At 45.1% G+C, this 27,244-nt stretch overlaps 1 protein-coding gene across 4 annotated transcripts in view; it reads right to left on the reverse strand.

Annotated features, from left to right (window-relative positions):
• Window positions 1-27,244, reverse strand: part of LOC126536840 (uncharacterized) — a 271,240-nt gene that overhangs the window by 14,719 nt on the left and 229,277 nt on the right. The window contains exons 5-7 of one of the 4 annotated variants that reach the window (XM_055073552.1): window positions 26,500-26,559; window positions 23,973-24,035; window positions 22,387-22,537 (exon numbers count right to left, since the gene is read on the reverse strand). In XM_055073552.1, the coding sequence (XP_054929527.1) occupies window positions 22,387-22,537; window positions 23,973-24,035; window positions 26,500-26,559 (274 nt within the window). Of the gene's footprint in view, window positions 1-22,386; window positions 22,541-23,954; window positions 24,036-26,499; window positions 26,560-27,244 lie in introns of all 4 variants that reach the window. The other 3 variants (XM_050183850.2, XM_050183849.2, XM_050183848.2) reach the window with 3 other exon arrangements.

Genomic DNA, 27,244 nt, shown 5'->3' on the forward strand with positions numbered 1-27,244 from the left:
GCCGTAGTCACCAGTTCTCCGAAGGATGTTCATGGTCGATTAGTGCTGTCGTCCTCGCTGGTTCTCTGAAGGGCGCCACCACCGCGGATCGATCGAAGCACCTGCAGCGGGCTGAGATAGTTTTGCAGAGCAGTACCCCTGCAGGCCGATCCTAACAGTGGACACAGCGGAATACCCCAACCAAAACGCCATGGCGGTCGTCGCAGTCGCGGGCTCGCAGTACCGCCTCGCTGCGGCCGCATCAATAGAGTGTTTTAGTTGAGCGTCTTTACGGTACGCTCCGCTCCGAGCGGCCCCGCTAAGCCACAGCGGAGCGGCGGGCGATTTTCACGTTTTAGTTGCACGTTTAGCGTAGCGGAGCGGACCTTTCGTAGTTGCAGCGCCCCCTGGCTAAATTCAGGGTAATGAAAGAAAATAAAAACACTTTATGATCACTCTTATACCGTAAAACGTATATATGTATATATATAACTTGTTTCTCCATGAAGTATCTAGACGTGCGCTTGTAATGCGTTACCGGTCCATTTTATCCAATGGAAAATAAAGCGCCGTCTTGGGGAACGCCACGTGTTAGCCAGCGCGCTTGCTTTCGGCATCCAATCCAATCCGTTCGGACGCCAACGCTAGCCAAAGTGCTGCGCGGCACGCTCCGCTCAGGCAGCTTCTAAGCGGACCGTGTTCCTCGCTCCGCTATCCCGCTTACGGCTAAGCAGACGGCGCATGCGCATTCGCGCTTCCGCTCCGCTTAACTGCTTAGCGGAGCGTAAATACGCTCAACTAAAACACTCTAATACTCACCACGCAACCCGAAGAAGGAGAAGAAACGGCCATTGCTTTGGCCTACGCGGCTACCAATGCAAATGCATAATCAGTGATCCAAAAAACGGCTATTCGCAACTACACAAGAGGACTGATAGCGCCCCAAGCGCAGAAGATACTCTCTGACGCTCCTCCCTGAAGGAAACGCCGCGTCCAGATCATCTGGACCCCTGGTCACACGGGTCTGGCTGAAAACGAATCCACCCACGATGCCGCCCGAGCTCTCGCACACCGGGTGCATCATCCTTCTCCTGAGTCTTCCGATCCTGACCAGCCCTCTGTTCTGCATCGCGGTCACGCGCGGGACCAAATGGTCACGTTTAGAGAAATCCTCCTACACTACCGCAGAGAGCGGTTACGCTACCCCACAGCACACAAAACACTGAATAAATCTCAATCCATTACTTGGCGACTACTTTAGACGCGAACTTTTCCGAACCCCGTGCTTTACAACCGCATTTACCCCGATGCATACTCCCCACTCTGCAAAGCGTGCGAGGCCCGCGCTGACCTCGATCACATTATCTGGCAATGCCCCAAAGCCTCACCCACCAACACCTACCGCACTAACACTACACGCATCATAACTACGGCCGAGCAGTGGGAGACATTGCTGCTCAGCTTGGACCCAGAGGAGCCGCTCTGGGCCGTCGGGATGGCTGAAGACGCCGCCAGAAAGGAAGGACTGGTCGCTGTCTGAGGAAGGGGGACTGGGGGTTAGTCTCCCGACCCCCGCCACCCCTGGACCCCATCAAGGACAGAATAATGTTTTATCTCTCTTCTCGTGCATCAACGCTTCAAAGACAAATTGACGATACTGTTTATCCTTAGTCATAGAATTAAATATGATACTGTAGAAAATCCATTACAATATGGTAGTTTGCACGTTCGCTTTGCGCGCTTGAGAAGCAATCGCGTCTCGCAGCGAAGTAACAGAACCTTGAAATGAGATAATTCACCGGAGAAAATACACGTGAAAGTCGAAACAAACAGACTTTCAAACCAGAAAATTAGGTCGAAATCCGAAGGTCATGCCTTCTCGTGAGGGAAACCTCGTAGTATGTACTACTGACAGTGCGCGTAAATAACCGAAAGGCACGCGAAAGTACATACTATACGCACCCAGAGCCAACGTGAAAAAAAAGGAAACGTCGCTTGATTAGCACGCTAGCGTGTCAACAAACGCGTAGAAATGACAGAACCGAATCTGACCTACGAGGTTTTCTCAGCCTTGTTCGCGTGGCGATGCTGACGGCAGGTACCGCTTGCGCAATCCACGGCTCCATTCAATTATTTGCACTTTGAGGGCTTGTTGAGCGACGGACGCCCTTTGCCAAAACAAGCCGCGAAACAGTTTTCGCGGCTCTCTTGTGCCACGTGCAACGAACCGGTCGCTTCGCAGTCGCAGTGGTGGAGGAGGGGAATGGGGTCGACGCCTGCGACAGCGATTTTCGTTGCATGCGACCAAAATCGCACTTACGGTGCGGTAAAAATGGCATCATATGAAACAGGCTTTTTACATCGTGCCGCCGATAGTTTATGCTGTGTTCCTCAAATTGGGCTTGATGCTTCACGTCTGCACGCGAGCTTAACCCGTTCCAATCTGTAGCGCACAGACGAACTTGGTAGGCACGCTTGGGCCCGTCTAGCCCGCGTGCATGATTGGTGTCCCAATTACCGACGAGCGACAAACTTTCCGCGAAGGTTTGCCGTCAACGCCGAGCTTTCCTTGGGTTTTAGGCGTAATGAGCGCATTTTCGCCGGGTGTCACCACCAAAGTTAAGGTTTAGTGTCGCGTCAACGCGAATATATTCGCAGCGGCCGTACAGCTCTCGGGAAGCCATACGGCTGCTGTTTATAGTAAGTGTGAATAATCGAGCAGGTGCAGAAATCAGTAAGCGACTGTAAACTAGCGATGCGATTTATTCACCAAAACCGAAGTTGGTGATTAAACATGCTATAGAGTTTACTATATTTTGAGAGTATAACATGCACAAAAATAAAAAAAGTCGCAATTTCACCCGAAAGGCGAAGCATCGATTTCTATAGCAAATTAGTATACATCTATACGAAGTAAGGATAGTAGATTTATCGGCGGTATAAAGTTGGAAACATTCGCTTACTAACTCAATTAACAAGCGAAGTGTCAGCGCACACAGGCAGAGATGAACACATCACACTCGATGACCGCGGGCACTCGCTGTCAAAACGCTGGAGCGAGGAAGCCCGGCAGCAGCAGCGAGCGAAGTGACCTTCGCGCTGTCTATCGTTTCAACGCTAAGTCAGCGGCGAGAACAGAACACGCACAAAGGTATGAGCTGTTTGCAGATCGCTTTCAAGATTCGGCGCGCGCGACCGCGCGCGGGCGCTCAACGTACGCAGTTGGTGGAGCAGTGAAAGCTCTGCCTTTTGTGCTGTCACCCCGCTTTCCTCGCTTTCGCGCACGAGACTGAACCGCGATCGTCCTAGCATAGCGAAATACGAAATTGCTGCCGGGGCACAGTGCCGTCCCCTATCCCTCACTCATCCCCTTTCGGGCTTTCGCGTGACGGAAGACGGCGCGTTTGCTCTCCGATTTCCCCCCTCGTGCGCGCCATATTTAGTCGCGATCGTCGTCTCCCCTCGCACGCTTTCACTTGCACATACAGTACGGCCACGTTGTTATTGGCCTCGGACTTTATGCCGAACATCACGGCGACACCGACGCCGACGACAATAATGCTCCTGGGGTATCCATATAATGGCTGTCGCCATATAATAGCAGTGAAAATGGGGTATGAGTTATATGCAAATTTTGACTTCGTGTGTGCCTTCACGGCAGCGTGAATTTCACCTAGAAGGTGCGGCTTTACGGCAGTACGGTCCGTACTGCCGTGAAACCAGTTTTAGGGCATGGGTGTCCGTCATTTGCATCGCCGAACAGGTGGGGAGCAGAGCCGCTGGCCTAAGGTATACGATGCGCACGGTTCGTGCATTCGCGAATGTAGACTGCTTTTATGAATATTTGGGCATTGTATGCAGTTATTTCTGTGATTTATGCAAGCGGACTATTGTTTTTTGTAATTGAAAGTTCGGCTTGCAGGTGCGAAAATACGTATATTCGCTTGATTCAGATATTTCGAAAACATCCAATATTGCAATTCCAGGCGAAGCAAATATGGAATAGCATAATATTTGATCCAATATTTGAAGATATTGAATATTTGCACAGACCTAATTCTAATGAATTCTCATGGAACAGTGTTCAGCCACAATGGCACGTGCTTGAGCACTAATAAAATTAGTGAATTGGTTTGGTGAATGCAATCAGCGGACAAAAGTACACGTGGCAGAATTTTGACGAGAGACCAAGCAATCTACTATTTATGATGCTGTCCCCGGGAAAAAACAGCCTTAAGGCAGCCTATTCTTTCAAAGATTAGTGAGATTACGATTCAAACGCCAGCATATGTCTCCGCAGACGCCACTGGGTTTGGTGACGTGCTTCTGGCCTCTAGTAAATAAACGCGGGTAGGGGTCAATGCACGCAGTGCATTGACCCCTACCCTTACACTCATTAGTGGCAGGATAACACCGGAGTAGCGACTACGGCCACCTCACCACAGTGTCTAGACTTTAGTTTCAGGACTTGCACGTTTTGACTGGAACATTGCGACGATGAATTTTGAAATTCATGGAGAGAATAATTGATGCCTATAGAACATCTTTAATGTGTTTATCTTAACAGATTTTCAAACTCGAATATACTATCATTATGTAGAAGCACCGAATGAACAACAATAAAAAGCAATAAGGCACCGAATGAACAAAATATATTCTTGTCCCTCAGTTTATCACGGAAATATGCGCTAGAGCACCGCCCATGGAATGTGTCCTTGTAGAATCAGCCCTAAAGGCGCTCAATCCAAAGTTTAGTGTTGTTCTTCGTAAATGTTTTTGACCACTTCATTTACCGCTGCTTTGTTCTCACAAAATAATGTTTATTTATCCCCTTTGGTCACGGCGCACACGCTTGTGGATGCGATTTAATTTTGCCATTACAGTGCAGTGCTCGCACGGAGTAGACAACGAACATAAGGCTTTGCGTAAATTGAACATTCTTCTTTCCGAGAGCAGACCCATTTCTATTCTGAAAGAATGATATTGCTTCAGACGACCGCTTCAGTGAAGACACCACCGTGTTTGAATGAACGCTTGAAGTGGGGAGTTTCGATAGCAACTCCGAAATATTTTTTTTTTCCTTCTTGTGATGCTTGCACCCAATCATTAACCTGCCCATGTAAGTAGAGCGGGTGGTTGAGTATATTAATGAAGAAACGTAGCATGACTGGCTGTACAATAAATGAATATTTAATTACTGTGTAATCATGATGGGCCTCTATAAAATGCACTGAGTCATTCTCATCACGCCTCGACTTGCTTTTTAAGGAGTCTTGAGCACCCTGGCAAAAAAAATTACGCAAATTTCTCGCATTTATCGATAGTCGATGGTAATTCTTCACTAAAAGCGTTATTACGCCACATTAGGAACGTTCTTTATTTCCTATTTTCTATTTCAATTTCGGTACTCAAATTCCTATTCAACTTCCTGTTCATATTTTCGGTATGTAGAAATTATGCGTTACATGTTTTCGCACACCTTCATGTTTATAGCCCAAACAATCTTAACTGTTACATAAGAAAACGAAAAAGCAAGCCGATTTATTTTTACCGTCTATTTATTGTGTCTTTTTGCAGCTGGCCTCTATTGAGAGTGAATCGGGATGAGGTGTAGCGAAACACGGAGGACACAAGGAAGAACGACAGGTGCTTCCTTCTCGGGTCCCTAGTGCGTTAAAACTCATCCTAATTCAAAATGAATGGCCAAGAAGTCACATTGACACTGTCGCTGGCCTGTATTCTACGTGACTTGTGCAACTGCCATATACGTGCCATCAGCCAAGTGTTTAACAATATCACGTGAGCCCCGGCATTCCTGGCGCTCAGCACCTTATAACGGCGAGAAGTGGTGAGAAACGGAAGAGTGCTGTGCGCAAGCCTGTAATGCATACTCCAGTGTGAGCATCATCATTTATTCTGCCGTTCACTCCAGACAAACACAACCCACACCCAAAGTACATTAACAAAATCACAGGGGGCAAGGAAAGCGACCTATGTAGGCTCTGTTCGCAAACAGGGACACTCACACACATAATGTGGGAATGCACCTCGCTCCCGTTCTCTCATCCCCCAGTCAGCAGCGAGACTGACTGGACAGCCTGGCTCAGGTGCTTTGACGTCAACCGACAGCTTGAACTGGTGGACTGGGCGGAGAAGGCCAAGCAGGCCCAGGGTCTTACTTGAGCCCGATCCCTCAGTCATCTCCCCCTTTGCGCTTCCCGCTTTCAATAATGTTTATCACTACCACCACTTCAGGGCACAATCCTTGTCAGAATTATCCGCTTGCTCTTACTGACAAGAAGCCGAACACGTGGTGGAGTAAGATTTGGTATCTGCAATGAACTTTCCTCTTTTTTTAAATGCGCAAGTATTTCTATGCCTATCCAACGAGAATCCGGTCCGTCCGTCACGTGAGACGAATGCAATGGTTCATAGTCCCGTAAGAAAGGAAGAAATGCAATTGCTAATACCCACGTAAGGCGAAGGCTACAAACGGTCAGCAAAGTGAAGGGAACAGTCCATACATTCACTGAAATTATCTATAGGACAGAGAACAGCATAAGTTTCAATAAACAAGCTCATAACAAGCATCCGAACCATCCATAAAGCACTACATGCCCCCATCACAAGATGTAGCGGTGGTTTTTCAACAGCTTTGCTGGACATCCAGGCCGATATGGACCGATAAGAGTTGATATGGGTCGAATCATGTTCGATAAGGTTCATAACGAGTGACGAGGATTGATGAAGGTTTGTACTGGTCGGATCAAGTTTAATAACATTGATAATGACACCTGGGTGCGTGTAAAAGTCCAAGTGGCACAATGCTAACGCATAGACACCTCCCAGAGGAGTTTCTGCGTGAATTATTTTTGTATTACCCAAACTGCGCATGCGCCTGAGAAAAAAAAGAAGAAGAAAGGACTTAATCCGTATGCGCGAGGTATTGTCAGGACTTCCTGTGAGCGATAGGGCCTCATGGTTAACAAGAGCACTACGTGTGCATTCCTAAATAAGGAAGAGCGCAGCAGCCAACGACTGGACTGAAGAGTGAGTTGCGCACGTGAGCGTACTATCGCCGACCTCACCACTTCTCGCCGTCTTAAGGCGCTGCCGCATCATGCGGTGAACGATTGCGCGGCTTTGATAAATATCTGGCTGATTAAACATCTGCTATTATACTGTATCTTGTGGTGCTGTGAGAACGTATTCTGATGACATCGATCGCTCGTCGGTGGAGACGAATTAAAGTGTAAAAATAATAGCGGGAGGTAATCACCGCACTTTGCTCATAACAGCGAAACAAACGTGCTCTCACTGTGTGTTACGAAACCATGTTTCTTGTAACAACTAGGCTCGGAGAAATGAGCGCGCCCACTCAAAGGCATTACGCATTATGCAACTTGGTCACAAATCCGTAACCCATTCGTTCAATGTAATGTACCAGAAAGTGCAATGCACGAAATAAGAAAGCTGGGAGTTAAAAAGACGAAAACGACAGTGCCCTCATTTTCTTTAAACGTCGCACGCCGCCTCTGTCGTATTAATTACCCTAATGAGACGGTTTGAAACGGCTTTGCCCTTCTCATAACCAGTTAAAGCAGCAAAACTACGACATCAATATTCACTAAGCTCATAAAAAGCTTCTATGTGAAGCACGAGGGAGTAAAAACTCTGAATTTTGTTATTTGGCTGATCGCGGCGCTAATGTCAGGCTTTTGAGTCAGGTTTTTCTAAGCCCTTGATAGAAAGTATATTAAGAAAACTTTTTGACGCAGTGTACTTTGACCCAATCTATCTTACCTTTGCTTATTTTTCGTTTATATATAAATGCATATATATATATATATATATATATATATATATATATATATATATATATATATAACCGTCCTCGCTTCTGGAGATTGCACGCCCTAGAATGGCGAAGTATAGGATGAGTGCCACTGCCCCTTAATGATGCTAGGCTTGGCGCACCAAGAGCAGTCGGGCGTTCTAACGCAGGCCCTAGAACGGAGCCTCCCAGAACTCGCCCAGATGTGAGCGAAGTACGGAGAGATTCGGGCACGTGTGCTGCTGTGGTGTGGTGTGAGTGTAAGGTGAAAAAGCCCTCTGCGCGTGAAGTGCCCCAGGATACTGCAGGTAGACGCACCAGGCAGGACTACCTGATGTGTCAAAATTGGGGACGTGCGAATGTTCGGAATTGCGAACACGAATCATATAGCCTTTCGCAGTGCGATTCGAATCCGATTGGCGAATTCACTATTTGAGATTGTCGAATATTCGTTTCTGTTCAAATATAAAGGATAAAAGCAGTTACTAGAGGATTGAGGGAGAAAGACCAGTGAAGTGGGGTCTGGTCGGAATGATTCTGTTGCGGAAGAGGCGCCGCTGTTGAGCACAGGCACCAGTTCATCAGTGAACGCGCGAGGCTGAGTCTGCCGAATTTCTGCCGAATAATTTCCAGTCATTCGGCGAGAATGCCTCGGTTTTAAGGTAGCCTAAAAATGAGCTGTCTCGATTTAGGCAAGCAGATTTATTTTTTATACAATATGACCATGTTTGCATATAAATATAGCAATATTGGCGGTGCTGTTCTGTCACACCTATCCGCTCATCAAACACAGCACACTACTTGCATGTGGTGACTCGCTTGTTTCATTACTGTAATTGTCATAGCACATCGGACAGCAAAAAAAAAAAAGAAAGAAAAAAACAACAACAGACGTTTATTATTTACAAGCTCCTCAGTTGACCGTAAGTAAACTTGTGACTTGCATGCATGGAATAATAAAAATCAGCTTTCTTCCTTTTTTCTTTTTTTTTTTCCTGAACAGACACCACGCTTTATGTATATTTCACTCTGTTCAGAAAAAAACATATCGGCATTCCATTCTATATTCGAAGGTCGTTTTTCTAGCATATCATTCGTATTCGATTCGATCCCGCAGTTTCACTATTTGAACATTCTAGGTGCAATTACGCGTTATATATAAAATAATATGGGTAAAATACTACTTATTATGAGGCGACCCGCCTTCCCCTATTAAAAAAAATAGGGGAGGGCGGGCTCTTGTGTGCATTATGTATCGGGCATCGCATCAATGGTGAGAATGAGGACTTGTGAATGTGGCATGTGAAATGCGTCTCAGCGCGAAACGATGCCGGAGGTGGTCGTGACCAGCGTGCCGGATTCACTGGCCTCAGCGCGAGGTTGCTTGGCGTGCTCAGCTAGGCGAAGTTTGGGCGGTTGCGTACCTTGCCATCGGGGAGGTACGGTCGGTATATTGTTAGTGCGGGCTGAAGTGTGATCCTTTATCAATTGCCTTCTACGCGTTGATAGCCAGATATTCATTCCAAAAGGGCGCACAGGCTGGCATGTGAGCACATATGGGATTAGATGAGCCTCGAGGGTGACAACGAAAAAATATAGAGAGAGGCCAATAACCTCCATATCGGCGTTTGTGGCAATATCCACGCTTTTAAATGAATGCGTTAATGATTAGGTTAGACCAACTGCTCATGTGGCTATTGGGGGGACGGGTCTATATGGACAACATATTCATGTTCGCGGCCAGGTGAAGAAGTAGACCAGCGATCCCACAATTTGCCGAAGTAATACGAGTCCGTTTTATGGCCATTTCATCACCGAATTCATTTCATTATTGTGAAGCACATGGTGTGAAGAAGACGTGGACTAGTACAAACTGCGTACCGAGAGTCGCGGCCTTTCTGCTGCGAATACCGCGGCGGGAGACAACGCACGGTTGATGACAGAAACCGCACACAGGCCGCCCCCGCTACCGTCACGGCCAGGTTGCGCACTCTGGAATCGCAAACGCATCGATCACATCGAGGGTATTTGTAGAGCGCGCAACGGAGGCATTAGATTGTTGAAATTCTGTTTTACGAAGTTAGAACACACACTTATATTCAGAGAAAGAATGGAATATGCCCATTTGACAATACCTGCTTTCGCCATTGCAGCTTTCCATTCAAAGCATCGACTCACCATCGAACTTGTTTTTACCCTCCTGCCTGTACATGTATCAAATAAGACTCGTGCAGTATGTTGACAGTCGTAGCGAAAAATCGATCGCCTCCATCTGCTCAGCTTGTACGAGTCCTACGGATAATTTGAGCCTTGCTCAATCCTGTTTCGAATTTTGACGTCCCAACCATTTCGCTCTTCGTCCCTACAAACATTGGGGCTCAACTGTGTCACTCGAGTAAGGGGTGTTCTGACAGTTATTGACAGGCAGACCACTCTAATTTTTTTCGATGCCATATTGCTCGCGTTCTGATGTATGCCTTTAGCGATGATTAAACGGTTCATATGATTTTAAATTCTGACAAAGAAAACCGTGAACTGCTCGGCTTCAGTATAAAGGTTCCAAGATAATGTCGAGATCGATTGTCACTTCTGGAAGTAGTGCAGCAGAACTTCACTGCTTTCAGTGATGTCAAGGCTGAAAGTTTGAAGGAACGCGCACGAATCGATTGAAGGAACAAATTCAGCGCTTGCAGTTCACTAGCTAGCGTTGCGCTATCGGGCATTGAAGATTTTGTTCTATACTTCGTACATCGCCTGCAGTTCCTTTTTCGTCGAGGTATGCAAAAGGCCGGAAGGCAAAATTCGGTCACTGAGCATCTAAAATTGCGCGAGCGGTATAAAAAATACTGTGCTGTCTTGAGTGCCAGAACAGCAGCTATTAATCACTATTTTGAGCGTGATAACCGTAAGCGTATCCTTAAAAACTATGGCTACCAATGTGAATTTATTCGCGAAAAAGTGGTGACTTCGTCGGTGACTGTTTTAGTCTGAGAGAGGCAGACGCCCAAAAGTATTTAAATAGACAGGAAGCTTTTCGTTTCTAATGTTAATGAAATTACTATTGAGTGGTGTTTTTGCATTTTTGTGAGACGAACCACAAATGAACGGATGCTTGACGTGTGCACTTGATCATTCCCCTCGCCCTCTGTAGCCATAAAATATAAGAGATTGAATTGATGTCCGATGGCCTGTTTGGATACATAGAAGTGCTACCATAGATAACAGACAACAATGTCGTCTAATCTTCCACTCTTCACTTCAATTTAATATAATCGATATTGCGAAACGTTGGGGAAACAGTTAACCTTTCCGAAATGGTTATCGGTCACAGGAGAAAAGTGTCACAAAGTGCGAATAAACGGTGAAGAAAACCAAGGCTTTGAGGGAGGTCAAGAAAAAAATGGCGGATGTGATAAAATAATCCTTTATCCGAATTTCGAAGTGCTAAATATATTTGGAGGCAGCGGTGGTATGACCGAACACAGTGAGATAGCCGAAGCTACGGACCTCTTGGTGAGAAGAAAGGTGAGTAAAAAGGTATGCTGGAAGACCTTCTTCAGTTCCTTGAAGTCTATAATCCGAGGCAAGAGAAGGGGCTAGAGAGCATGCTTGCCGAACTTTCAGCGGCTAACTGCTTACTACGTATGCCAGCGACAAAGGTACTTGCGAAAGAGAAGGGATACGTTCGTGTAAAGAGAGCCACGTGTTTCAACTCGTATAATAATATTCTGAGAATAGTTGCCTGAGGGACCCCTGCAGCCCTCACTTGCAGCACAGAGGTCAGTGTGTGCGCACGTACGTGTGAGTAAAAGCATTTGATCAGCCTTTTGGCGAGGAAATATGGAAACTTGCGAAGATGATGGGGCCTATCTGAAAGAAGCGGGTCTGTAAGGAAAAGAGGAAACAACGAGTGTGACACTGATGAGCCGTCTGGACGCACGCACCAGACACACCACCACAAAGCACCATAAAAGACGTAGCAAACAAGGACGTCCAAGAACTTCGACGACAGATGGGACGTTATAACACTGCTTTACCTTCGTTGTAACGACCGCCAGGCAGCAGAAACGACGGCGACAAATATTCTGCAGAAGTACAAATACATATTTTTAATCACACAAATCAAGTGTCCTTCTACGTGACGCATTTCACCATCGTCTAAGAGGTTCACGTCATCTCCGAGACGTTTAAGCTGGATGAGAAGATTGTCACATTTAGATGAACTACGGAACGGATCGCTGTTTCGTATTTGGCGTCATCGAACTTTAGAGCGCCTCACGGCTGCTCAAGCGCAGGTTTAACCCAGAGAGAAAAGCCAGTTCTGTGGACCACTATAACTGACCTCGATGGCCAGCCCTCTGCAGATGGGCTAGAACGTTATGGGTCTACAGAAAAAGATACCACACAATGTGAACGAAAGGTGAGGAAGTCGAAGGTGTTTAGGGGGACCAATAAAAATGGCGGAGGCAGTAAAATAGTCCTCCGCCCCAGCGTGCGAACTCACCGTTAATATTCATATCATACGTATTTAAACTTGCTTGACGATACAAAATTAAAAACAAATAAAACAAGACGTTTTTTGTATATATATTCCTATGTGTACACGACAGCGCAGACGCATACGAGCAAACTTCTGCATATTCATCTCCGGTCTTTTCGGTATACAAGTTACCATTTCTTAGGGTGCGTCCGTTGCCTACAGACAACCGTAACAACGTTGACACAGCACGAACGTTGACACAGTGTCGTGTACAGAAGCAATTACTATGGTGGCATGCAACTACGGCTTCTTTACTAGCTGGTGGCTCTCAGTGGCAGAGGAGCGCGTTTTCTTCGCTACGACAGTCAGTCAACAAGCACTGCATCGCCTGTCTCGCTCGTCGAAAGAGGGTCTGCAAATAGCCCAGGGAAGCAAGCTCCCCGACAAGGCAACTGCCCGCTGATAGCCTGTAGGGTATTGCCCACCGAAACAGCAATGGAGCTGCCTTATTTAATGCTGTCTCAAGAATCCAGGGTGCGTGCTTGTAATGTAATGCGTCTGTCACTATTGAGATGGGGAGGAAAAGGGAAAGTGCAGGCACGAACGTTACAACCAGGACTCATGAATATAAAAATAAATAAATAAATAAATAAATAAGTGAGCAAATAAATAAATAAATAAATAAATAAATAAATACATAAAATGGTTAATATCGTGCACAGGAACAAATACGGAGCCATCATGCTGGTGCACTTAAAGCTATAATACGTCAGGCAGAATCCACAGAGATGACAAAAGCGGTAGAAAAAAAAGAACATGAGAAAGAGGGAAAAAAGGGACACAGAAAACGAGGAGGCGACTGAAAAGGAAATTAGTCATACGTGATTGTCTACGTATATACAAAACACAGGAAATCAACGGTGAAATATCTCAATCGAGGCAGAATACCTATACTGTTTTTTGGAGTCAAACCATGGGACAGTCACTTATGCAACAAGGCCAGACAGAAAACGCGGAATGCTACCTGTTATGTGCTTTCGGAAAGGAAAATTGCACATGATCAAGACGCTTTGGACAATGTATAATGCCATGGACCATCTCACAGAGAAACAGAAAGTCCGATTTAATATGTCTTGATTTCAGATGTGTGAGTTGAGATATTGTATATTTGTGAAGACTGGACTGTGGTCGCCGGAACGGCAAATACAGTGCTTGAAAATAGATATCAATTTATTTTGAACACGTTCAATGAGGTCAGAAATATATTTACCCGTTCCGCCCCAAACTACAGAGGTATACTGTATTAGTAGAAGACACACTTTTGAATGCAACTTCAGAAAGGCAACAAGGGAACGAAAGTCATGCGATACTCGACAAAGAGTGCGAAGAGCGCGAAGGCCGTGTTGCTTCGCATATTTAGCGCGTGAAGCGTTTTGCCGAAGTACATACCAAGATCTCCCATGTCAGCAACAATGGACCATCCGGAAAGGGTGTGTGAAAATTTCACATGGTGCTTTTTCGACGTATAACTTAATACTATAGTTTTGGAAGCATATTTAACAGTAGCTTATTGTCTCTTTACCAGTATGAAAGTGAAAAAATGCAGTTTTAGAAGTCAGTGCAGTCATGAACACTGCGCAAAGAGCGATAGAACGAAGAATGCTAGGCGTAATGTTAAAAGACAGAAAGGGAGTGCTTTGGACCAGAGAGCAAACGGGTATAGCCGATATTCCAATAGACATTAAGAGGAAAAAATGGAACTGGGCAGGTTATATAATACGTAAGTTAGATAACCGGTGGGCCATTAGGGTTACAGAATGGGTGCCAAGAGAAGGGAAACGCAATCGAGGTCGGCAGAAGACTAGGTGAGGCGATGAACTTAGGAAATTCGCAGGCGCTAGTTGGAATCGGTTGGCGCAGGACAGGGGTAATTGGAGATCGCAGGGAGAGGCCTTTGTCCTACAGTGGACACAAAAGATGGTGGTGATGATGATGATGATGATGAAGAAGAAGAAGAAGAAGAAGAAGAAGAACTTTTGCAGACACAACTAGGCCCTCAGAAATCAAGGCATGGCCTCTATACAAAGGGTTGAAGCACTTTGTCCATGCCCCCTGCAATGCGTTCAGTGTTGGCGATATGGCCACAGCATTAAGGGACGTAAATCAGAGCTTCGGTGTCGCATTTGTGGAGAATGCCACGATGTAAAGACGTGTCCCCCTCAGACCGAGTGATGCTGCTTGTGCGAAGGTTCCCACCATGTGGACTGATCGAAATGGCCTGTGAGTAACCAAGAGTTTCAAATTCTACAACATAAAGAACGGAAGTGATGTCCGCGTCGTGATGCTCTGGCTATTGTATTAAAGAAATCATGTGGTTACGTTGAAGCTGCTGCACGTCACTCAAAAGCTATGGATGCATCTCTTGGTGATGTTGTAGCAGCTGCTTTGGAGAAAGCTATGGCAAAAGCCCTTGGCAGTCTTTTTTCGAACCTTTCTGAGACCGCTGGGCAAGTTTTCACTGCACAGATGTCACAACTATTGCAGGTTTCTGCGCTACTAAGTGTTGTTTCTGACATTACAGCTTCTCATGAGAATATGGACAAAGGCGCAGCACAGGGTAGCCAGCCGGTACTTATACTGGCTAACCTCCCTGCCTTTCCTCCCCTTTGTCTCCTCCTCCTAGACAAAGGCCTATCGGCAGACATCTCGCACCGTATTGCTGACGAAACAGGACCTTCCACATCGAATGTCGAACGCCAGGGTGGTAACAGTTGCGAGTGCGGTTCGGAAAACATTGAGAACATGGATTTGGATGCTCGAACGTGTAAAGGTTGCGCTTTTCCGTACTCGCCTAGAACTACTGTCCTTCACAAAATAAAGGCTAAAAAGAGTCAAAATGGCAACCTATCAAAGGGTGATTTCCTAAAAGATAGTATTTTACAGACGGCAGTTAATACTGCTGGTATATCGTCAACATAGGGAGCTTAAAAGTGCTGCAGTAGAACTCTCGTTCCATTTTTGCTGCAGCCACTGATTTGTTATACCTTTGTGAAGAACTTTCTCCTGATTTGATTATTTTGCAGGAAACATGGTTATCTACAGATAAGAGATTTCATTTAAACAATTATCACCCCTCTTGTAGAGGGGGTTTAGCATTTTCATCTCATCGAAAATTTGTCATAGAGCTAAGATTAGTCACCAGTCATTCTTTGCAGAAAGTGAGGTGCTAGCATCGGAGGTAATGCTGCCTGGTTATGCTTCGTTTTTGCTGCCAATGTTTATTTTCCTACAGGAGTTATCAGTACAGGTACTCTTGATGCCGCGGTTGCAGCAAGCAGAAAGAATATAATCAAAGCTGGCGATTTTAATTCTCACCTTGTATCATGGGGCTATCGGACCGATCCTTGTGGCAAACGACTGTTAGATTGGACTTCATCAAATGACCTTAATTGTGTAAATTCGAGAACCCCAACCTATTTATCCGGGAAATTGCGTTCGGTGCTAGACCTGACTTTTTCCAGTTCGGGTTGTGTCATTTTGTCTTGGTCTGCTCTCACCTCGGCCACAAACAGCGACCACCTTCCAATAATTTTTGAACTTGCGTACCAAATTAATTAGATGATTAAGCATGTCCACACCTATATTAATTATAGCAAAGTTCAAGATTCCTTTCGATCAAATTTAAATAAACAGGGATGACTAAGTGACGAAGTAAGGACACTTAATTTGTGCCACGTTATAAGTGACAGGTATACAAAATCCAGATTCAGTATGCAGTGAACCCGTGAACCCCCATAGGTGGTACTTATTCCCCCTCGTGGAATCCTGACTGTGAAAACGAATACAGACGAATAAAAGCAGCATGGAAAAAGTTACTGTATAATCAGTATCCGCGTAATTGGAATGACCATAAGTTTGTTGCCGCTACATTCAGGCAGGCAGTTGACAAAGCGAAAGAAAATTATAACGCAATACATTACAGTTATCTATCACAGTCTTGTAAAAAAAAAAGCCCTATATAGGTTTCCACGGTCTAAAAAGATTGTTTAAGGACCAACAAATGTAGAATCTGTTAGTTTAACTTCCACGGAATTGGTGCAGTTACTGGAGGAAATTGAAAAACGCTTAGAAGGTCGATTTGCCTCGCTTCTGCACTTCCGGCACCTGAACAAGCTGATGAATTCACAGGAGTCAGATTAAAAGAATTAGCGAAAGTGGTAAGGTCACTGCCAGCTTCAGCTCCAGGTCCTGATGGCATAACTACAGCAATGATGAAAATAATATTAAAATTGTCTCCCAGGATTTGCTTAAATTTATGAGTTTCTCAATTCGCAATGCATGGTCTTATCCACATTGAAAAGTTGCCAAAGTAATTTCGCTACTTAAAAAGCAGGGCGATGGATGCACTATAGATAACATAAGGCCTATGTCTCGCACTTCAAATCTTGCAAAGTTAATCGAGAGAATATTGTACGATCATATCAAAAGGTGGATAGGCGACAACCAAATATTAAGTGATTATCAAATAGGATTCAGGCCTGGGTGCTCAATATGGTGTGTTCATGTTGAGTTCGAGAGTCGAATGCAATTCGCTTGCGACAACAACCAGTACGCGGCCTGAGTGACACTAGACATTGCGAAAACTTATGACAGTGTAGAGCACACCATCTTCATTGACAGACTTGAAAGTGTGAATATCCCACGACGTATAATCACATGAATTCGTAATTTGCTGAGCGGACGTACATTTTATTCCTGTAAAAACGGTATTTCTTCTCAATGTTATAAACAGACCAGAGATGTTCCTTAAGGCGCAGTACTCTTCCCTATTTCATTCAATATTTTACTGAGTCATATTCCTACAGACTGGGATGTGCAGGTATATGTATACGCTGATGATATTGCATCTTTTTTTTCGGTGTCAAGCAATATACATAGCCTTTATAAAGCATTGCAGTCGCAACTTCATAACACAGACCTACATAATAGTCCTACACATATGTATAATCCCACAACCTTCGCATGCGAAGGTTGCGGGATTGTTTCTTACCTGCGGCAAGTTGTTTTTTCATTCACTTTCATTTCCATTAATTTATCGCTTCTTTATTTCATTTTTTAAGCCCAAGTAGTTTCCCCTATGTTGTCAATGCTGTCAGTGTTTGTTGGCTTCTAATGATATGAAGTGCAGGCTAGTCATTCAAACTTGAAAGTTGCTGGCGCGTGAGGTCCGGAAACGACGTTTATATATACTCACGAACATTTTGTGGACAGGCTCAAATAATTTTTTTTTGTGCCATTCCACACTATTGAAGCGTATTCGAGTAACGGGGGACGTATGGATGTGCGTAAATTGAGGAACAGGATGGGGGTATGGAAATATATCGTAAGTTTGCAAACGGAACCAAACATTCGCAGGCCTCGTGATGCTATGCGCTTAATGTGGGCGGAGAAGCTTAACGTATTATCAAAAAGTACACCGAGATCGCTTATTTCAACAACTCTGGTGAACCCTACACGATAAAAGGGATAATGGATTACGATATTATGGGTTTTATGCAAATATTACATAATTTTGGTTTTTGATGAATTTAGAGTGAGGCCATTTTATTTTCACTATTCAGGGAATGAGAAAAGGTCGGAATGCAGAGCGTGGCAGTCCTCGATACCGTGTATGTCGTTAAATATTTTGATGTCGTCAGTGTAACGGGGCAATAAATAATTCTGGATTGCTGAGGAAACGCCATTGATGAAGACTGAGAAGCGGACCTAAAACAGAACCTTGAGAGACGCCACTAGGCACCGTATAAACAAAAGTAGGTTGATCATTGAAGCTCACGAAGCGGGACCTATCGAGAAGATAGCTGCGTAGTAGAGCTACAGTTCCAGCTTAACACTGTAGCGCGAAAGTTTCTCCATCAGTATTGGATGACTGATTGCTTCAAAGGCTAAATTATTTATGTCCAGTGCTGAACGAAGGCCTCTCCCAGCGGTCCACGACTTGCGCTCTCTCGTTATGTCTGATATGCCTGTTTGTGTCACTAGCTTGTACTTTATACTTGAGCTAGCGTCACTATAGCTTGAATTAGTGATAGTAATTAGCCGTGATTAGTGTCAAAGCTTAAATAAAAAGTACATTTATTGTTGCTATCTGTAGCCAGGATTACGCCGTATGTTACGCTTCACCAGAAGAAGAAGAAAAACAACTAGAAAAATTTAGAACAGAAATATGTAGCGTTGCTGTGTGCTTGCAAACAAAAGGGTTCGGTTAACTGCGCAGTCTGTTATGCCACACTGCGTACCTATCATCGAAGCAACGGGCGCTCCACTCCTACGCCCCCCCCCCCCCCCCCCCCCCACACACACACACACTCGTTTTTCTGAAGTGGTTGCTCTTGTGACTTACAACCTTCAAAGTTTTACGAAACTGCCGACCCATTTCCGTAGATAGAACTGAGGAGTGAGATGGCGCGCAGTACCGAGGATTCTGCCGTGATGAAATAGGTATGAGACGCGGGTGACGTCAGCAACCACCCCGCCTCGTTCCTGCCGACGATGAGTCGCAAAAGGGATTTAAGGCAGAACCGACCCATTGCTAGGAGACACTACACCAGCCGCCCCGTCGGTCTGGTACGCTCTTACCACTACATACACCTATTTTCTGCTATATCTGTACATATTGTATAAAGCTTTTCCTTTCTTTTTCGTCTGCTGCAAGAGTCCATATCTCGTCCTCAACCCCGAAGTCACAACAGGTCGGAGGCAGCGACTCACAGCGAAGCTGGATCCTCTCGGTAAAATGGGCAGTTCTTGTCGCTTTTTTTTTTTTTTTTGCATCGTAGACATACGAGTGAGATCGAGTAGGAGGGAGAGAAACGCTTAAGACTTACTACTAATAGAAGCAATGAAAGTTTAGATAGTCTGCATGAATTCATTGTGGCTAAATAGCGCCAAGGAATATTACTAATTATCAAACTATTCTATGTCAGTATTTTTCGTTCATTGTCCTGCGCCGCATATACCAATAGCACTTGCAGCGGGGAACGTCTTCAATATCGCTATACCCTTGTAATACCATCTTACAGTATAACTTATGGACACATGATGGTCTTTGGTCCACGTCGTAATTTAGCGTCAAGCACGGGTGGAGAGAGAGAGAGGAATATAAAGAAGGCAGGGATGTTAACCAGTCAAGAGTCTGGTTGGCTACGCTACGTGGGGGGAAGGAAGAAGGGAAAGAGAGAAGGGAGAGAGAGAGGGCATAGAGACGTGCACAGACAGTCATTGAATCAAAGCCGCTAGTGCAAACCAGACGTTCTCAGAGTGCACAAAAGTGCCTTCACTGCCTTCTGAGCCGAGGATTGGTGGGGACAGTGCTGTAGTACTGTCTATTCACTCAGAGGACGATCATTTAGTTTCCTCAATGTGTTGGACAAAGATTGCCTTTGTTCTTGAAATTGAAGACAGCGGCACAAGAAGTGGTCAATGTTCTCCTCGCATCCGCTAACCTCACATGCAGGACTATCAGTCATTCCAGTTATTGCTGAGGAAGCTTTCGGGAAGGCAACTCCCAGCCACAACCGACACAAAAGAGACGCTCCGCGTCCGTGCAGTCCGGCCGGAGGTCTGAGTTGCAGTGAAGGGTCTGTGCAGTCTGATGCGCCGTGTATGTGCGGTATTCACTCTGCTAAGGAGAGCGGGTGTGCTAGAATGCTAAGTTGTCTCAGAGCGTCGGTCCTTGAGAGACGAATGGGGACACAGCGGTCTTCTTTGTTTTACGTCCGAGCGGCTTTATCTGCATCATCATTTCCAATAATACCGCAACAAAGCACCGGTGGAGGGGCTAAAAGAGCAAGCGATAAGCACATACGCTTACTACCAATTGAGATTATTAGAAAAATGACACGAGCTTAAAATAGTAGAACCCAAATGACAAGCATTCAAAGAAAAAGATAAGAGAATTTAGACGAATCGAATCATGCCCCTGGTTAGATAACTGGCACGATGCATGTCGTAGGTAGTTTCTTTCCCCATTTTCTCATCTCTTGTTTGGCGCTAAAGTAAGACATGAATCGATATCACCAACTTGCCCTAACTTTCATGGCACCTTGGTTTACGCAGCCAAGCCAAAGAATGTGAGTTGCAGCTACGTTTTAGGAAAATTTGTGACAGAGATGAAACGCTTGTGACAAAGATGCGGAAAGCAGGGTCGGTGATAATCGATTAGAATCATATGTACGGTGGTGACCACGTCGATTTGAGAATGTGCTGCAGCGGTCACGACGTGCGTGCTCTCTGATAATGATGAAGTCATCACGCTTTTGAAGTGACAACAATGTTTAAAAGAGAGGAAGTGAGAATGTATTTATCGAAGGGCAGGTCGGTCTAAAGGACCCTGCAGTGCGTCCGAGAAAACTTGCTGAGCCTCACCAATAGCACCATCGCGATGCGGCACTTTTGTTGACTTCGCGCAGCAGATCTGACGTCGATCTGCTGCACTATAATAATTAATTAAAAATGTAATGTGCGATGCACTACTTCGCAAAATTCTGCGAGTACTGCGAAGAAATTGTCACTATGACGTTACGTTTTTACAGTCACTTCGATCATCTCCCAGTTATCACGACAGCCATACAAAAAGTGTTCTAATCATAGAAATGATACCATCTACACGCCGAGCAGGCACGCCAACCATGGCATGCCAACTTCTACTACGTAACATCAATGTTCTGCTGCTATTGGACACCGCAGTTCTAGGTCATGGGAGAGTGCAATGCTGCCTTCACATGTGCGAAAGTTTCAGTCGAGTGTAACTCTCAATATGCTTTTATTTTTATTCCTCGACCGATAACTTTGATTTGCGTTCGTTAATTCTTATATTTGTTGGTCGTACTTCTTTGACACGCTGAGAACAGATATAGAGCAAGAGAAGAATAGTCGCCTTAAGAATTGTTCTAGGGCTTCTTTAATCTTGACATATATGGTATGAGCTATAAAAAGCTCGCAGTATTCCGCGTTGTGTCATTAACCATTTATTAAATTATGGCGTTTTGCGTGCCAAAACCACTTTCTGATTATGAGGCACGACGTAGTGGAGGACTCCGGAGATTTCGACCACCTGGGGTTTTTTAACGTGCACCTAAATCTAAGTACACGGGTGTTTTCGCATTTCGCCCCCATCGAAATGCGGCCGCCGTGGCCGGGATTCGATCCCGCGACCTCATGCTCAGCAGCCCGACACCATAGCAAGTCAGCAACCACGGCGGGTGCGTTGTTTCATCCGCACGCCTATATTCTTAACGTACACATTGACTGTATGTCCATGACCTGTATTAAGCAGACTAGTGGATTTTTCACTGCAAGCCGCAAGCCGTGTTCGAACTTTGTGACTATCAAACGAAGAAGTATTCGAACATTTTCCGGCTTTGACTTTCTAACAGCCGGCTCTATCTGTGGCTGAACATTCCATATTTCAAATTTCTTTAAAAACTAAATTAGTGCTTTTGTTTGTACTGTAAGCTGCAGAACAAGTAGCTGTCACTGCGTCTTCCCGCGAAACCTTTATAACTTGTGCTGCGATGAGCACAGTTTCTTTTATTGACATTTGTTCTAACCTCTAAGTAAAAAATATGAGCTGTTGTTTCTATGCGAAGACAAGGGCTTCGCATAGGAACAATTTATATTGTTCGCCAATTTATATTGGCTTCAATAAAGATATTGTGTAGACAATACGCTAGCTGGAACTAAAAGAACAAGTGGTGCATATATAGGCTTACCTTGAGACACGTAAGACAGCGACAGGCGGTTCACTGGAGTAAAAGAATGTAGTCGGGAAAAAAAAAGACAGGTGAATCAAGCTTATAAAAGGTTACAAAATTTACAGCTTCCAAGCGCGAGCGTGGCTGGAGCAGAACAGCCGCAACAGTGTAATAGTATGTATTTGAGCCGCATGCAGTTGACCTAAGCAAGGGGCTAATAATGATTAAAAAGTATCGGGCCTAAATCTGGCACCTAACTATCCCCAGTGACCAGCGCAAAAAAAAACAAAAAACGAAAGGATAACTGTTGCGAGCGAAACGCGACGCCGGTGACTCACCCGACGAGCGACGGGTTGTACTGGTGCTCAGCTTTGTGATCGACGAGGAGACCATGTCGTCGGCGATGAACACCGAGGGCTTGGTCGGCGAGAACTTGCCCTCGGCATCGGCGTGCTTCCGGCAGGCCGACCTTTTCGTGTTGTCCGGGAACTGCTGGAGAATGATGATTATCACGAGTGTTCACGAACGACGCCATTATCGCTTTTCTAAAAATAATATACTCAAGCCACTTGCTACTAAAACAGCGCATGCACTATGACTGCGCAAGCTGCAATTTAACCGCAACTGTGTGCTCTCGGGCATTTTGCACTTGCAGAGCAGCCATTGGATGTCGTCCGAGAGCGACACCCATGAGAAACGCAGTGGCAGACAAACGAACCAGAACAAAAAGGGGAGATAAAAAAAAGACAAACAAAACAAAGCAAGAGACCAAGTATATATAAGGATTTGTCTTTGCAAAGTCGTTATAATTAAATGGATACTGTATTGTGCGTTTTTTTCCCCGTCTTCAAGACACCGTCATTTCTTATAAGGCCCTTCGGCTTTATTCGATTTCCGTGAATACCTAAACAGTCCGCCGGTGGCGTCCGCTGTAACGAGATTTTGCAACCCGGGAGATTCTCGACAACCCCTTTATTCTTTCCACGCAGTAGGCCCTGCAAATTCCTCGATGTCTGCTCCACGTAATGCGTCTCCAATCAGACTTCCTATCCCTATGCCCTCGGTTACGTTAAACAAAGTTTTCTGTCTACCGTTAATTTACCAGGCTACATGCCCGGATAAGTCTTACACACGAAGGTAAGAGCGGTACTGAATTACTCAGCCAGACCCATATTTTGATTCGTTAAGTTACCTTGCGTCTGCATTTGTAGGGGAGTGGCGTAGCAAATTTGCTTTTTTTTTTTCACGTACACTGGTTCGCGCGCGGCGAGGCAAACTGAACGTACGTATTTAGCCAAAACCGACATGCGCCACATGTTGCTCTGGCATGGGTTCTTATAACCGGTAATGCAGACGTTCTTAAGGAAACACGGTGGTGCAAGACTGCGCTTTTGATTTTGTTAAAAACCACGTTTCCTTGCAGCAAACGTTTGCAAGCAAAGGTGCGTGAATGGAATTTGACGTTCCCGCTGAGACAATATTTTACGCAACGCGATTAAACCCAAACTAACAACCGAAACATAAAATTTACTGAGCCGAATTCATAAGCGCTTATAAACATGTGTGTGGTAGCAAAATTAACTGCTAAAGAACGTTATTGAATTAATTATGATCTCGAACAAATAAGTGATCAAGCAATCAATCAATTCAGGAAGGACGGCTCGTGGAGCAATAAAAAGCGTGCGTCACTATACAGAGGCATTTCAACAAGCGTTCAGTTCATTTATTTGACACATTTACGACATAAATGTTCGTTCTTTCTAACGCCTTAGGCATGCATTCGCTAAAAAGCGTTAGAATCGACAAGGTTTCCATTTTTCCTCATGCTGCAAGCTGACATCTAAGGCGCCGCTACAGGCCGCCTTCGCGGCCGCACTTTTTTGCCGGCGCGCTGTGGCATGCCTACCTCTCCAAGAAAGCGTACCGTTCTGCCTCGGTTATGCCGGTACTCTTGGTACTGAGAGGACACGCACAGCAAGCAGTACACCTGCGAGTGAAGCATAGAGAAAAGAAAAATTTCTATACATGCAGAACAATATTTTCTGCATTTTTTTTGTTTTGCTGTGAGCGTATTGTGCTGCAAAAGTGTGTTTGTCACGTGGGCGCATCAGTTAGTATAATTAAAGCACGCGTGCTCCCACTTGCTGTCCAGCGTATGTTCGTCCACTGCTCGTATTGTGATCCTTGTGTTACTTAAGGAAAAGTACAGATCGAGCATATTTCCTTTACACCCCTGTAAGTCATGTCTTCTGAGCAGCGCCTCTGCTGGAACTGGACAGCGTAACCAGAGTTCAGATGGCCCTTCCGCCGAATTACAGACTCTCGCTGGATTTTGGTTCACTACTTGAAGCTTCCGACATTGTGGGAGCAACGGTGGCTTAGAAATGAAAGGCGGTACGTTTCTATAGTTAAGTCTGCACGCTCGGTTTCGCCACTAGCAATGCTTTCGGCGTTATAACCACTGGGTAGACATCACTGCACGTAGCGCAGCACTCTTTGGCATTTCTTGACTTCGTCAGCGATGGTTATAGTTCCATGTCAAGAAAAGTTTGACAGCTCATGCCAAGATGCACCCGAGGGTTTCTTTAGCTAAGGCTATGAAACCTCTCCACGTGCACACATTTTCCTTGCTGCACTGAAAATTGACTCGACAGAAGTTTTCTTTCCTCAGAATGGGTTTCTGAGCTCTCAAAAGAAGTCACGTATTGGTTGCCCCCCAAAAAAGTGGGTAGAAAATAACGTTGCTGCAGCACCTTCTCCGCCGTCCTGATAAAATGTGGGCTTATGGAACTGAACGCGCTTCAAGTTTTCCTACAAGCTTGCTCTACAGGCACCCAAAAATACAAGTATGATTGTGTGAAAGCGCTTTTGTGATGAAATATAAGGCGAAAGAAAAAAAACGCACACGGAAAAGAATATTGACAAAGCGTGCTATTCGCCCTCCTCTGAAGCTGAAAATTGCCCAAGCCCGCCGTTCCAGGCGGGCGTGGGCTTAACAAACTCGAGGTGTGTCTTTAAATTCCCCGTCGCTTTCAATGCCGCGTTCAATTGAATTTCTCGCGGATGGACGCGCCCTATCTGCAAGAAAGTCGGAAGCCAAAAATAGACGAAGAAAAAGGGCATTTGTCCCTGCCAGAACGCTTTCGAAGTGTAAGAGCCACTTTGCTGCAGAAAAGTATGGGAGAAAATGCAGCGTAGAACCGACAACGGCTGCAACCGCACATGCAACGCATGTAAGTAGGCAAAAGGCAACACAACGTAGATTCGAACGTAAGGCTGCCGGTGATATCCTGCTTTACCAGGGGAAGAAGCATGCCTTGCACACTGTTGAAGATAGAGTACAGCTGAAGGCATCGTGTACGAGGATGCTCTCTTGGATACTTTTTTTTTTCTTTTGACACAACGTGCGCAAGAGAACAAAGAAAACAATAGCCGCTTTTAGCTGCTTCCATCCGAGAGCAGAGACTTCCCGTGTGGAGGACAGAGTTAGTTCCAACGGCAAGTGGATCAAATGCATTTGTCGACCATCGCAACGAAATCTGGAAAGTGCCGTGTGCATTCGGGAGCCTGAACCGACGCATGCATTCGACTCGTCTTTTGTTTTCCTTCTCCTTATCCTTACAGTTAGAGTTTTGAAGTCCCTGTCGTACTGAGAGACTGGACACTCAAGAAAAAAATACAGACAAGAAACATTTCAGGTAGACAGGAAGAAAAACCTCACGTTTCGCATCGTCGCGGCTTTCCGAGTACGCATGCTGTTGGAGCTTCCTGTAAGTTGCTTCCTTTTGTTCTGATGCCTGTCACATGCAGAAAAATGTGCCCGCACACTAACAAAGAAAAACGAGCAGGGGAGCAGCGACGTAATCTAAAAACCCTTGAGACATATTTTCCTAGCGTTGCACCATGTTTGGCGCTATAAATGCCCCGATAAAAACTCAGTGATCTCTTAAGAATTACTCGCTACCGCATGTGTTTTTGTGTAGGTATCCAATAAGATGCATAATTACGTTTGACTGCTTGACCTGCTGTGTAGCAAATTAATATTCAGCTCATTGAGTTCAGTTACACACGTTGGTTCAGGTGTGTATAACACAACTGCAACACAACAAATTGCAACAATCAACAAACAATATTATAAAGGATGTTTTTAGCATCAAAATGGTGTAACAGATTACCTTCAGCGTTTGGCAGGCGCGTTTCTTCATGTTTCCGAGGCCCGAAATTGAAAAAATAATCTTATAGCAGCTCGATATCCCAGCCATGAGTGATTCATCAGAGACAGAAAATAGACCAGTATAATCCTACTGTAGGAACAGTTATCGCACATCGTAAGCCGCAGCTGGTTGCTTATTTATTTCTGAGGGGAATTTACTTCAGTGTAGATAATCGTTTAAAGTAAATCGAACAGAATAAGTGAACTTTTTGTTGGACAAGACGAGAAACCCACTTACGTTTAAGACAGCGATGAAAACATCCGTGATAAAGAGTACAGCGATGAAAGGGTTGAAATCCTGTCGGGAGAAAAAAAAAAGACATATGAGATGAGATTAGGGCAGCGACTACGAAGGAGACAGATCAACCAGCGAGATCAGCGGGTATTGCCGATAAATTTCTAAACTGAAAATAGTGCATATAGCTTTTTTTTTCTATGTTATACAGTCGTTTCAAGGGGCATTTGCATATATCGTATAAGCCAGTGAGCATTCAAATTTAACCGGACACTATCATAATTTCCACGAGTGGCTACGCAATGCATTCCGATCACTTTCTCTTTTTTCCCCATTTAACGTCTTGGCAGAATAATGTCTATTTCGATTTGTAAACGATGAACATGTTTTGTTTGAAACGGCATAGTAAATAAAAACGCCCAAGAAATCGAAGCTCGGAGGACGGGAAACGGAATTTTAGCTCGAGTTTCCGAAACTCACAGTGCGAAAGAGAGCGGGAAATTGGACGCAATTGCGTATGCGCTACTCAAGCTCAAACCTAATCACAAACATGTCGTGCTGCCGCTGAATGGGACGCTCGACGGTTGCCGCAAGCGATATTGATGCCAGAGAGAGAGAGAGAGAGAGATAAGAGGAAGGCAGGGGTACACGGACAGCACCTCTCTCTCTTCTCTAGATATAGTCACAGACAGCCTCTTCAATCGATCTCAGTGCTCGGAGCAACCTTTGCTAATTCGTTCAACCTACA

The sequence above is a fragment of the Dermacentor andersoni genome, chromosome 4 (genome assembly GCF_023375885.2).
Source record: "Dermacentor andersoni chromosome 4, qqDerAnde1_hic_scaffold, whole genome shotgun sequence".
Lineage (NCBI taxonomy): Eukaryota > Metazoa > Arthropoda > Arachnida > Ixodida > Ixodidae > Dermacentor > Dermacentor andersoni.